Source organism: Anser anser (assembly GCF_964211835.1).
Source record: "Anser anser genome assembly, chromosome: 10".
Classification (NCBI taxonomy): Eukaryota; Metazoa; Chordata; class Aves; order Anseriformes; family Anatidae; genus Anser; species Anser anser.
The window spans coordinates 19152754-19166932 of NC_139730.1; the positions used below are offsets into that span (position 1 = coordinate 19152754).

The 14179-nt window shown below is 39.7% G+C and overlaps 1 protein-coding gene across 9 annotated transcripts in view; it reads left to right on the top strand.

Annotated features, from left to right (window-relative positions):
* The window catches only part of RAB27A (RAB27A, member RAS oncogene family), a 37498-nt gene that overhangs the window by 20050 nt on the left and 3269 nt on the right, over positions 1-14179 (top strand). For 6 of the 9 annotated variants that reach the window (XM_083850007.1, XM_083850013.1, XM_083850005.1 and 3 more), the window contains 4 exons: positions 7351-7523; positions 9671-9756; positions 10520-10623; positions 11369-11492. In XM_083850007.1, coding sequence (XP_083706133.1) covers positions 7371-7523; positions 9671-9756; positions 10520-10623; positions 11369-11492 — 467 coding nt within the window. In that variant the 5' untranslated portion in view covers positions 7351-7370. Of the gene's footprint in view, positions 1-3614; positions 3724-7350; positions 7524-9670; positions 9757-10519; positions 10624-11368; positions 11493-14179 lie in introns of all 9 variants that reach the window. The other 3 variants (XM_083850011.1, XM_083850009.1, XM_083850010.1) reach the window with 1 other exon arrangement.

The following is a 14179-nucleotide window of genomic DNA, read 5'->3' on the forward strand; positions in this document are numbered from 1 at the left end:
GGTGGGCAAAGTTGCTCTTTCTGTGAGTAAGAGCAGCTTTGTGGGTGAAATCCTGGTGACTCCTGTGTTTCTGGCTCATGTACAGCCTGACGTGCCCGTGGAGCGGGAGCTCACCAGCAGGAGACTTGCTGAGGGTTTTGGGCTGATGTGCTGTAATGAGGCTTAGAGAAATTAATGTATTCTGCAAAACCTAGCTCAGTCTGTTTGAAGGTCAGAAACAGTATCTTTGGCCACAGTAAAACTGGAAACCTTTGACCAAGACTCTTTGTTCCATGTCACTTTAAGCCTTCTGTCCTTGCTGCTCTATGAGCGTGTTTGTATTAACTGCATTTCTGGTCATGTTGCTGTGAGAGACTCTATACTTTTGCCGCCTCTTAGCTGGACCTGCAAGTTGAAAGAGTTAGAAACTATGTGTAAATGTATGTACAACTGGCATTCCAGATTCCCTGATACTCTCAAGAGCTGATACAGCGTAGTGATGGGTTACAAATGCTAAGGTTAGGCTGTGGATAAGCCATGAGCTGGGTCCCAAAGCAGACAGAATTGTCACATCAAGGAAGGATGAAGGGCATTGCTTCACATTTCCTGTTCATAAGTTAGTGAATGAGTCTAGTACATTACCTTGTAAGGTATTATGGCATAAAGTACTTACTAGAGGAACAGTTGAATGGTTGAGGAAAGAGTAAGTATGGAGCTGTTTTAAAAATAAATAAATGAATAAACGAAATATTTGCTTTATTTTTTTTTACTCTGGTGATTCCTCAAATGGTACAGACCTTTGCTTCACTGCTAGAAATTGAAGGCAACTGCTGATGAGAGTTCAAAGAGGTAACTTGGGTGTCAGAAGCTCTTGTTCCCAGGAGGGACACAGATCCACAAAATTCTGCAGTTCTAGCTATGCTGGCAGCTGGCAAAGTGTCCTGAGCATCTTCAGCTGAGGTAGATGTGACATCAGCATTTTGAAACTACAGTTTTGCAGCTCATTTTTTTTTTTCCACATATTTGCAGACTCATATATATCCTTGGTATCCTTAAAATGACATAGCTCCTTCCAAGAAAGAGGCAATACATTAATCCTCCAATTCCTTAAAATTCCTCTAAAGATACCACTAAGGGAAATGTCAAGTTAAGCAATTGAGAGTGATGAAAAGATAAGTGCTCAGAGTGACTGAATCTCCTCTTCTTGCTTATGAGAGGAAGGGGTGATTTCCTTCCTGTAGTTTATATTGCATAGAAGTCCCAAAAAGTGTTACTTGGGCCAAATTAAAGGAAGTCAGGTGATGTATTTTTCTAAGGAAAAAAGTGGAGTTCAGAATACTTTAGTAGTGTCAAGTGCAGATTTATTAACTCTCTTTTCTCAGCACAGCAGTTACTTGCGTATATACAAATTGTTGTCATAATTTGTTTATATTACATTTGTGCGTAGTAGGAATGTTGACTAACGCCTCGTCCCTTTTTTTAAAGACAGATCTGACAAGTGCCTGACGGTGACCAGTTCTGAAAGCACTAAGGTGCCACTGAAGCCTTATAGCAGGGTGCGGCCGATCGCCACACTTCACTTCTGCTAGGCAGGATTGTGGTTATTGCTTTGCTGCAGCGTGACGGCAGTGCTGGTATGACAGGATTAGTGCATGTCTTCCTTTGAGGTCCAGATCCCTTTCCCAGTGCTTCTGCTGTAACATGTCATGTGACGTATAAAAAAACCAGCTATTGAAGTTAGTTTATGTCTGTGTAGTGCCCAGGTGAGAAACTTCGTTTTTTTTCCAGTACAAGTTGACTTGCACTTGCAGAAACCTGTACAACTACATTATTGCCCTGTGCTTTTATTTACACATTGTTAGTTGAGAGGCCTGTGGTATTTTCCTTTTCTGTGTGGGATTTGGACTCCTCTTCTTCCAACTTTTTCATGGTAAGCATGAAGCCTCAAATGCTTTTTAAGAATAAAGCCATATTTAGGGAAACCTTCAATTGCAAAGCATTTCTGAACTCTAAATTGCATTAACGTTTTCACAGTATATTTACAAATATGGGTTCATTGTTTATAAATACTGGGAAGCCTTCTAAAGCAGGTTGAGACTTTTTTTGCCTGTTGCACTCTACACCTGCTGTGATAGATCCCCAGGCTGTAAGCCTGTCAATACACTCCCTCTTCCCACGGACAGCTGGATCTCCATCGCAGGGAGAACTTGCAGACTTTGCTGCAGCCTGGTTCCTACCTCTACGATATAGCCTAGTGAAGTGCTCCCTGTTCCAGTATGGGCTGTATCTTCCTAAACAAAGAAGGCAAGGCCAAGACATGACTTGTCTTTGTCTTTAATGTCTACCTGAAAGCTTAGAGAGGCTTGCAGAAGTTGGTCACTGTTTGAAGTTGTGTAACCCTTGCAAGTCTGCTGCACATACCCCAAAGGGTAAAGTGATGAATTCCTGTGGTATGTGAAAACATGAATTAGGTATAGGTCTTATCTACATTTTCTTTTTGTTCAGTTCTAATTAGTTTGTCTGTTTATGAGTATGTGGTACATCCTATCATGTTTGTCATTAGCTGTACGGCTGGCTGGACTGCAGATCTGGGATACTGGGGTGACATCTGAGTTGTGTAGTTATTTCACTTGGTATGAGAGGGAAGAGAGGGTTCAGTTAAGCAAATGGTTTTTATTTGAGTAGTTTAATACAGAATAGTATTCTTGCTCGTGGGGGTGCTGACTAGGTGCTGCAGTGTAGAGAGAAGAACCTTTCCATTGTTTCCTTTGTTTCTACCTTTTGTCTAAAGTGGCCTCATTTACATATGTATTGCTTCTCTGTGGAATGAGGTGGTGTTGCGGGTGTGGTCTGGAGTCCTATCAGGCATAATACCTTGTGTTCCAGTCTTTGCCAAAGAATAGTTTTCTCTTGTTTAGAAACCTATAGTAAAGCCAACTTTCCCCATGGGACCTGAGGGGCAATGTGCTTGAGTCTGTGTATGGGAGTGAAAGAAACAAAACAGCGGTTGGCATTAGAGACTGCCACCTGCTTTCACTGAGAGAGAAGGATGGAAAGCTGGGAGCTTGACAGAAACTGAATAGTTATGATCCATATACTCTATCCTTAATACATCTTTGTATGAAAACACTTGTTAGTCACAATGTATTAACATGTGTGGGTGATTTAGCAGATATTTTATATCTGCTCCTAAGTAGGTCATGCACCAATCTCTTCTGAAATGCTATTTGCCTTTAGAAATAAATGGGACATGTGAACTGTGTAACTGCTTCCCAGCCATGCTTAGACATGGAGAGGAGGCACACCTCTTTATCTCTGAGCACCCATCAACATGAATGCAAACAGGTGACACGTAAACTTCTTGGCTGTGTGCTAAAGAGGTGGTGCTAGAAAAATACTCCTGGTAGGAGTACTATCCAAAGTGTGCCCTTACTCTTCCTTTCGCAGAGTTTGGGGTAAGTGGTATACTTTACTTTAAATTGATGTGCTTTAGGACTGTCTGAATAAGAGCATTATCAGATTTCTTGGATTTTACACTGTGTGTACACATTTTTACTTGCAGCTCAGTGCTTTTTTCTTCTTTTTGCTTATGTTCTCTTATCACTTCCTGCCGTCTTCCTCCTTCCCTCCATCAGCTCTGTAACAGTGCAAGAGTCGTGTGTTTTGTGTGATGCCTGCTTGTTCAAAAAGCATATTCCCTGTCCCTGTACTGCAAAGGAGAAATCCTGCACCAAGCCAATTTCTGTAAGTATTCAGGAACAATGCTGCTGTAGTCCTAAATGTTCTATCACACAATAGGATTGTGTTATTTGTATCCCAGAGGTAAAAATATGAGCCAGTAGCCTTGGTGCCTGTTAATGTGAAACTACCTTGGACTAGGAACTCTCCTGAATGAAAGCAGCACCTGCTTTGCGGAGCATCCATTGGCAAAGGACCATCTGGATGTGTGTGTTATGGGCAGGCTCCAGAGCAGCAGCCATACAGGCACGGGTTAAGTGATGGCAGGGGGGGTCCTGTCAGCCCCTGGAGTTTTCCCAGAATTGTTCATAACCCCTGTCTGCCTGCATGTCAGGATAAGTGCAAAGCCAGAGCTGAGTGGGATTCAAGGAGGGCTTTACAAAAGAAGCAGCCCTTCTTGCTGTGGAGTCTAAGCTACCTCCTCTGGTGATTCCTACCCCCAGACAAGGACTTACTCTTAAAAGTGGGTTTGTGGAATGGTTATTCTACAACGATTTCAGGTGCTGCTTTTTTTTTTTTTCCTTTTCTTTTGGAGACCTGATAAATTCTGGTTGTGTCATCAATGTTCTCTTATTCTTCCATTCCTACCTCCCGCCCTCTTGATATAAGAGGTGTAGAAATGTGGAAGAAAAGACTGGAAAGTGTGATGCTATAAAGCCTAATTTCAAAGCACAGCAGAAGTGGAAGAAAGAAATGGGACGGCTTTATAGTAACAGGTCCAGGATTTTTAAAAATGCACCAGCAGTTTTTTTTCTATGCATATACTTTTCTGTGAATATATTCTTATTTCTGTAGTATGGAGCTGGATGTGTCTGGACTCTAGGACTGCAGGTCTTGGAAGCAGAGGGTGGAGACTGCTTTTTAAATATTTGTACAGGGAGGAGGACAAAGTTTGAAACTGCCCTGAAAGTAACTCTGCATGTCTCCAAGGATAGGTTAACTGTGCAGGGTTTCACAAGAACCACTCCCTGGAGGTATTTGAATAACAGATTGACATTATGGGGTGCAGTGAAAGGTGTGTGCGTTTCAAAAGCCTAAGGAGAAAATTTTCTTCTGAAGCAACCCCTTTAGAAAGCATTTTTATGCCCTTCCTGTGAAGGGCTCCTTGCTTTCTACCTATCATTTACAAATTATATTTGTTATCAGCCATACGGAGAGTTGAGGTTTAAGTGGTCTGTTTGGTGTGGCCTGTTTGTCCAAACAGATGTTCCACAAATCTGATATAACAGCAGGGATACCTTAAGGTTTTTTCTCCCCAAGGTCTAAGGCTTTCCCCTAGCTCTGGCCAGTGGAAGGGTTCAGCTGTTTAACTGTAATTCGTAGTAGAACTGAACCTTAACAGTTTCTTACTGTTCCAAGTGATGCTGCTGCAGTGCCCGTTCTTCCTCCATAAGATCTTGCACAGGATGAAATAAAATTTAGGTTGTGAGAAAGTTAATTTAACATTGACTAGCTAGCATCATTGTTTGTATCTGCTGCTAAAAATATGCTCTATAGGCCTACGGCTAGCTAACAAAATACCAACAAGACAAGGCAAATACTTCTGTATGAGTGCAGAAGCGTAGTAGAAGACGTGAAGCGAGCTTCTCTTTGTATAATATACTGGCTGTAAGATTTGCATTTAAGCCTCTTCTAAGCAACAGTAAATTTAGGGGTATTGAAGCTGAAAGAACATATACTTGAGTAGAGGAGATATTTACACAGCTCTTTGCCCTTGGCAGAACATCTGAGAGCAAAAGAAACACTGTATAGGAGAAGGAAGTCTAAATAAAATCTAATCTTTAGTAAAAACCTCCGTGTTTGCTTTTTAAAGCATTTTACCTTCCTTCTAATGTGTTTGAATGAAAAGAGGCTTTGTAGAGCCACAAAGTAAATGATCTGTTTTTTTCTTCTTCTCCAAGATGGGGGAGGATTTAGAAACAAGCAAACAAACACACACACACACACACACACACACAAGCTTTTGCTGGTGTTTGTGATTGTGTTTGATGGCTCAGGCTTTTCACTTCTGCTAAAAATGTTCTTATGTCAGTGTGTGGCTGCCTGTTCCACTTGCTCACTGGACTATATCGCTGTCAGACCTGCGTGGTGGATGCAGGAACAGCAGCTGTCGTATATTTATGTAAAAATAACTATTTTTTTTGTTGTTTGTTTGTTTCAACCTCTTAATCTGTTGGAAAATGTTGTATTAAATCACAACAGTGGAAAGTGGATTGGCTGGCTCTCGTGTCTTAGTGCCCAATTGTTAACTCTGGTAGCTTATCATAAATTCCAATCCTGCAAGGGCTTGCTGTTATTGCTGGTGTAATGTAAAGTAAGCGTTGACTGGGGATGGGGACGTTTCAGGACAAGAAAAAGCAAAAAGGTGTCAAATGCTTTCCACTGACTCTTCCGTCAGAGGTATCAGAATAAATCTGTCTGCATTTGGTCATGGTAAGCCCAGTCACGGCTAAGCTGATTGATCGGGGTTCTGTCTTGTATCCAAGAGCAGTACTAACGTAAAGCTGAAACTTCAGAGATAGTTACGGTTTTAGTTTAATGGTGGTGATTGACGCCTACATACTAGTGATATGGTGTTTGTTCCAGTCCTCAAGCTGTGAGTTGATATTCACGAAATGAATTGGTTGTATTTTGGTATCCGTTTCCCTCCTTGGTAAGAGGCAATTGTATGCCAGTTTTCTGTTGCTTTTAGAAAGGTTATTTTAGGCTTATCTTTTCATGTTCATTTCTTTGAAAACAACATAAGGCAGCTCTCTGTTTGTTTTGGGGGAAGAGACGCTCAGTAGCTACTCAACAGGAAAGTACTAGTGCACCTGCACTAGTTTTTCTAGTATACATTACATTTTCCAGAGCTTTTTGTTATATGTTCCAGCTGGTTTTGCACTTTGATCAGAATATATCCAACATGGTATAGTTTAAAACTAGCATCGTAATAAAAACTTTTGAAAATTGCCCTCTAAACTTTATTTAAAAAGCTATTTTTTATTCTGTTACGAAAATACTTTTTTGAGACTGAAAAATAGCTATTAATAGAGAAATGGTTGTCATATAAAAGAAGACAGAACTATGGTCAACTACTCTGAGAGCCTGTTACAGTGTGTTTGCAAAAGCTGAATAAATATGTAATATTTGAAGTGTTGTGGTGCCTTTTTATTTAAATATAGGGGGCAGTCTGAGGGGGGGGGGAAGGATTTTGTGTGTGTTAATAATGTCACAATTAATGTGAAATCAGAATTGCATCGCTAATGCATTTAAGCAGCTTTTGCCAGCTTTCACACAAGTTAAAAACAGTTATGCAGTTCATTTTCCAGACACCTTGAATACTTTTCTTTGACCTTGATCTTCAGTCTTTCCTGAAGAAGCTAAAATTGTGTTACATTCACTTTGTAGTAAAAGGAGCATAATAAAAATGAATTATGCTTTTTTTTTTTCCCCTGTCACAGCTAAATTTTTGTTTGATACCTTGGCATAATTGGGAGTTTAAGGTGAAAGCAGTGTAAAAGAACACAGAACTGGGCCTACTGCTGGATGCTTTGTAGTTCAAGTGGTGACTTGTATTTTAAACATCTGTCAAAAGAAGCCTTGGTGGAGTTGTTGCCTAACTAACTAACGCTTTTTGCTTTGCTTTTTAAGGTGTCTCCTGAATTCTCACTATGTCTGATGGGGACTATGATTACCTCATAAAATTTCTAGCACTCGGTGACTCTGGAGTAGGAAAGACCAGCCTTCTTTACCAATATACAGATGGCAAATTTAATTCCAAGTTTATCACAACTGTGGGCATCGACTTCCGGGAAAAGAGAGTGGTGAGTTTTCACAAGCAGTGTGCTACTTTAAAATGATAGCTGTTTTGTAGCTGGTGGCTAACATCTGTGGTGTTTTTTTTTTTTTTTTCCCAAATCTATCCTGCTAATCCTTATGTGTAGGCATGCCATGGGAATTATCTTATCTGGCCAGTTTTTATTTTTTGTGTGTGTCCATTTTCCCCAAAGTTAAAATAACAAGAGTTGATTCTAAGCAACCATTTCTTACTGCTCAGGAGGGGTAGGTGCTTGTATCTGCTGAGTGGGTTGTGATCATAGAAGCTCATGTTGAACTCTCTACGTGAGGAAGGATTGAGCTGTCACAAAAATGTTTTTGTTGTTTGTGAACTGAAATGGCTTTAAAACCATTTTAATGTATGTGAAAGAAATCAGGTAACGCAATGTATAGAGCTGATCAGGCTTCCTGAGCAGTTTCCACTACGAGAGAAGAATTATGGAAGACAAAGTAGAAAGGCTTTTTTAACCCCTAAGTTGTTGTTCAAGTAGGCAAATATGCTTTTGACGGGATGCTGCGGGGCACTACGTCATGATAACCAGCTGGGTGCTGGTCCTCCCTGCACGAAGAAATTGAGTTAGCACAGCTTTTTCTTTCATTCTCATGTGGAAGTATTAAATGTCTTTCAGTGTAGTCTGTTAAAATTTTGAGTGCCCCTTGAATATTGTGTTCAGTTTTGGGCCCTTCACTACTGTAATTGAGTTGCTTGAGCACGTACAGAGGAAAGCAACAAAGCTAGCTGAAAGGACTAGAAAACAAGACACGTGAGGGGAGCAACTGAGGGAACTGGGGCTGTTTAGTCTGGAGAAGAGGAGGCTGAGGGGAGACCTCATCACTCTGTACAACTACCTGAAGGAAGGTTGCAGTAAAGAAGGCGTCAGTTCTCGTCTCAGGTGACAAGTGACAGGGAATAGCTTCAAGCTGAGCCAGGGGAGGTTTAGATTGGAAATTAGGAAGAATCTCTTCATGGAGGGGGGGCTGGTTAAGCATTGGAATAGGCTGCCCAGGGAAGTGTCACTGTCCCTGGAGGCACTTAAGAGAGATCTGGACATGGTACTAAGGAACATGGCTCAGTGATGGGACTTTGGAGGTCAGGTTGACAGTTGGACTTGATGATCTTGAAAGTCCTTTCCAACCTAGATGATTCTATGATTACCCAAGTGTCCAGAAGTCTGGGTGTTGTAATATTAGGACATTGTGTAGACTGGCTTTTGGTGGATGACATGCACCACAGTAGTGGAAGGAGTAATGCCTTCATATGATGTGAAACTAGTCTCTTGAATAAGTTAGTATTCCTTTTGTGGGATGGTATGCATGGTGGATTTTCTCAGTTGGCATGTCTGATAATTTAGTTTGTTTCACAGCCTGATTCATCTAATCCACAAATTCAGTAAGCTTATGTGTCTTTAAAGAAAACATTTGTAACTCCAGTAATCTTAGGTACAACAACACTTGAAGGAAAAGACAATCCAATGTGAAGTGTTCTAAACAATAAGTGAACCTATTTTTATCTGATCCTTCCAAAGCTAACAGATGCCCTTGTTTATATTTTCACGCTGAGTAAACTCTTCAGCTTTCATTATTAGCATCCAATTTCTGCTTTTATAAAGTATGGTAAGATCTACCCTAATCTCTTTCAGTAATTTTTTGACAACTAAAAAGATACATCATTAGCTTGGAGTATATTCTGTTTGCTAATGAGGTTCTGTTACTGGTACAAATTTATTGCCAGGTTGCATGTTGTGATCGTTGCTGTCTTATAATTACATCTTCATGTGAACAGGATAGAACATAATAGTAAAAAGTAGAAAACTGAAATACAGAAAATAAGATTGCCTAATGAAACTCAGTGGCCACTCTAAATATTTGCTTGGAACCTGTAGTCTGTTGGAAATGTTTTTTTTTTTTTTTTCCAGTTCCAGCTTATCTTTATTTTTAAATATTCAATTAAATGCAAAATTAAAATGCAACTCATATTACTTTTGTTATAAAGTAAAGGGATTGAGTTGTAGCTGGGAATCCTTGCATTGGCAATCCTAGTTTTGCTGCATTTAACAACTTGAAATGTCAGTTATTTTGTGTTTCAGAGAGGTTGGACTGCTAACACTCAGTCTTGCAAATTTACCTTTTGAAGGTGTATAGACCAAATGGTCCAGATGGCGTTGGTGGCAGAGGACAGCGGATACATCTTCAGCTCTGGGATACTGCAGGGCAGGAAAGGTATGTTTCCTTCCCTGCCCCTCCAATCTAGAAAGTGAAGCAGGTGCTATCAAGTTAGATGCAAATGGAACCAAGTACATGAATTCTCCTTATTGATTCATACATTTTATTGGTGTGACTCAAGATGGTTAAATGTATTTACTATGGTGTTGGACAGTGATGACAATTTCTCATGAGTACCCATTAAATCACAACTGTATTAAATTAGAACCTTAAAACTGTAATTGTTGCTTTTTGTCTTCTGGAAACTTTCAGTTTATTTTTTCATGGCCAATGCATGTAGATGTTTTTAAGGTTTTTCTTTTTATGTTTTTCTTAAACTTCTGTGAATATGCCAAGGTGTTGGAAAAGTCGGACTGGTGAAATCACATCAGAGGGTTCTTTCCTATTTGTCCATTGAAAGACAAACATCTTAACGGTTGATTGTCTGAAAATCAAGAACCGATGTGTGTAGTAACAAATTTCAGTTCAAAGTTTGTTTTTTGTTCTCATTTTAATTTCTGAATCTTGATGAAGGCATGCTGTATAATGCAAGACTTTATTTAAAGCTCTCAGGCTTGAGTGAAATGTCTCCTTGACTTCGTTAGGCCATAGTAATGTTAGCAACTCCTGTTATCCATTCCTTACATCAGCAAAATAATTATTATGAATATTTCATTCTAGTTAATCCGGTCTTTAGATACCTCAGTTTCATGACTGTATGTAATTATGCTTTCAAATTAACTTATCGGGTGTGCTGAATAATTTCACTTTGCTGTTCTAGGTTTCGTAGCTTGACAACAGCTTTCTTCAGAGATGCCATGGGGTTTCTTCTACTCTTTGATCTGACAAATGAGCAAAGCTTCCTCAATGTCAGGAACTGGATAAGTACGGCATTCTTTCTTTTTTCTTTTCTCTCTTTGTATTTCTGCAGCAGTGGATGGGGGCTGTTTTTGCAAATGTCTCACTGAGAAATAGAACTGAAAATACTGGTTTTTGAAGATTTCTCGGGAAGAAGAAAGTAAATGTTGCATTTGTAATTGCAATAGCTGTTAGTGGTGGCTTCTAGTGCTTACCTGAAATTCAGCTTTGCCTACTTAACGTTGAATTTTAACCTATATAAAAGCAAGCTCAGAGAGTATCATATCCCTGACTCGGGTGATATTCAGTAATTTAAGTCTGTGGAAAGCCTATTCGAGTCACCTGAACTTTTGTCAGCAAAGCTTAACGGAAGGCAAATGTTACTAGGCTGCTGTGTGTAGAGGAAACCTTTCTCAAACCTGTTGCATCATCCATCAGGAGAAGGAAGTAGTTGTACTTTTTTTCTGTCAGCTCTGTGAAGATGCTTGTTGAGCATAATCCCTTAAGCTACAAATACGCAGCTTCTCTGCTAGCTTTGACAGGCTTCTGTTCCCTCGACTTGTTCACTGAGCATGCAATAGTGGGCATCCACCTGTTCTCTGCCTCCTCAGTACAGCTGCAAAAGTCTTGAGAGAGAACAGATAACACAATTGTTTCTATTTCAAAAAGTCATTTCTCCTGAAATTCTTTGTGTCTCCTGAAACACAGTAATATTCTCGATGAACTTTATGTGACAGTAAGTCATGACTCCTATTCATATTATTTCTGTTAGGTCAGCTACAAATGCATGCGTATTGTGAAAACCCTGACATTGTATTATGTGGAAACAAGAGTGATCTGGAAGACCAAAGAATGGTGAAAGAAGAAGAGGCTAAGGAACTTGCAGAAAAATATGGGTAAGTAACTTCCTTCCAGTTATTGCTGTGTTTAAAACAAAGTGAAATGCTTTCTGTAATGCCTTTTCTGAATAATGGAAGGTTATTGTGCGAAGTATTTTAGAATGCTGAACTGACCTATACAATGCCCCCCCTTTTTTTTTCCTGTCAGAGATTGTTTTCTGCATCGTCTAAAAAATTGCACTTAATCTTGCGCTGGAGATTAGTTAATCTTCTTTCCTTGGTAATAAGCAAAATAAAAAGAAAGTAAACGGTTTCACAAACATTTTGGTGAACACGTGGACTTTAGCTGTAAAAGCAAGTGAATTATGGTGGTCTAATTATTAGGCTCTTGCCTGTGCTGAAGCATTCTGTGAGGCATGGAAAACCTGGGTCTCTTGCAAAGCAAAATCTGAAAGCTTTTGGTGAGGTGATGACCATCACATGAGATTTTAGGGGGGAGGAAGTAATGGTAAGCAATGACATTGTAATTTACAAGTTGAGTTTTGTTACAACAGTTTGTTGTAGAGCAGCTCTTGCCACTGGCATGGCAGCTGAAACCTGCTGCCTCAGTTTCTTTGAGAGCCTCAGGACTCATTCATAGGCATTTGGAGAGTAATTACAGAGTGCTGGCTTCCCACAGAAGAAAGTAATGGTCTGGATCACTGTTCCCCTGTTCTCTGTCCCCCTGCCCGTACTGCCAGCCTGTTCAGTCTTTCCTCGGTTGTTCAAACAATTTTGTGCTTAACTGAGTTCTAGGTCACTTAGCCTCAAAAGGTTCAGCTGTGTCTTCTGGCAGGCACCTGCACTCTCACAGACTAGAGGGAGCCTGAAAACCAAACATCAAACAGATCAGCAGAAAGACAGGGTAGCCTTCTATTTCTCCATTCCTACAGGCAAGGGCCATGTGTCCCTAAAGGAAAGATGGCAAAGTTTTTCTTCCTATCATATATAGCAAAGTTTTTCTTCCTATCATATACTAATTAATCCTGTAGTACTCTTATAACTCATGAAACTATTCTGTGGCTTTCATCTCTGCACTACATTTGCGTTTCAGTGTGGATCAGAAGTATGTTTTTTGAAGCAAATCGTCTGACCCATTTGATTCACATAGTGGAGCAGCCTTCTAGCATGTGAACTGGATTCCTTCTTACTTAAAAACTAAACTAGATAATGTGCTTCAACCAGTAATCTGTATTCAGAATAGTGGGGGGGATTCTGGGGGACTAGACATGATTTTGGACCAGCTCTAAACCATAAAACACACGTAGTGTGAACACCGAGTCCTAAATGGTACTTGTGTTCTGTAGGTCTGGTCCTGTTGTGCCATGCTATTTTCTATCACAGATGTAGACACAAACTAGCTTTCCTTGACCTTGAAGACCAATAAAAAGCAAACTGTCTATTAGAAATAAATGCATTTAGTGCACTGTGGCATTGAGACAGAATAGGTGCTAGGATTCACATACTTTCCCAAATGCTTGTGAGAAGAAGCAAACTAAATCCTAATGTAGCAAACAGTTGTCTATTGACTAAAGTATGAGATACTCAATGTCCTCTTTCTGTGGAAAGACCTTGTACTGGTAGGCGATGTGTTTTGAAAATGGTTATAGGAGACCTAGACATTTAAATTAGTCATTGGATCTTGCAAATTAAATAAGAAATATTTAAAATTATGAAGTGTTTAATTTCAGTCGTTAGGGTGGTTAACACTTATGTCACTGCTCTGGCACCATCCTGTGGTCAACACTGGGCACTGAAGGTCAAAGCTTACAGTCCCACCATTGAAACACCCTCAGCAATAATGGAAAGTAGCAGTATGTGTTCAATACGCAGGTGTTCAGAAACTTTTTCTAGCAAAGACATAAGGGGGTATGAGTGTGCTGAAATGAATCTTTAACCAAAAAATAAATAAACAAGAAAACATAAAAACTGCTGCCTAAACTTTGTCAAGGTATTTCAGAAGTCTACTAGAAAAAGGAGTGGTGTTCAGGAGAATTAGGAAGCCACCTACTTGTAGCAGTTCCAAAATATAGAGGGACTGGATGGGTAAAAGTACATATGCAATTGCTTGAAAATTCGCCTGCTGGGTCTGACACAAGACTGGCCAAAGCTTACTCTTTAATGAGGTGTGAATGTTGTGAGTCTTGAATATCTTACTGTCTGTAAAAATCGGTAAAGATAAGAGTCATATGCTAGGTTAGGGTGCAGTCTAAAGTACTACAGCAAGAAGGTGCCCACAATTATGACAGTCTGAATTTTCTTCAGGTAGAAGTTGGAATTAAATTTGGTTAACCTAACGGTTTCTCTCAGGACAGACATTCTACATTAATTTACTGTTTATTACTGCTTGTAGTTCTATTTTTACACCTGTAGCCATCTTCCAATGATGAGCTTCGAACTGGGGGAACATCAATGTCCACTAGTTTTTTTTAACATTTGCTTTCCTGCATAATTTTCCACTGGAAATAATTATCCCTATCTTCCTATTCCAGTGTCCTACTTTTTCTTTTCTCCTTTTTTTTTCCTATGAGTTGTCTTTTTAGTCATCTGTACTACTGTCATTTTCATTTTACTCAGACTTCCTTTTCATTGAGCGTCTCTTTCTTTGCTTTATTTCCAGCTTTGTTCCTTTTATTATCTTGCTAGTGCTTTCATTCTACTGTTCTTGCTCTTTCTGCTATATCCGTTTACCCTGACACATATGA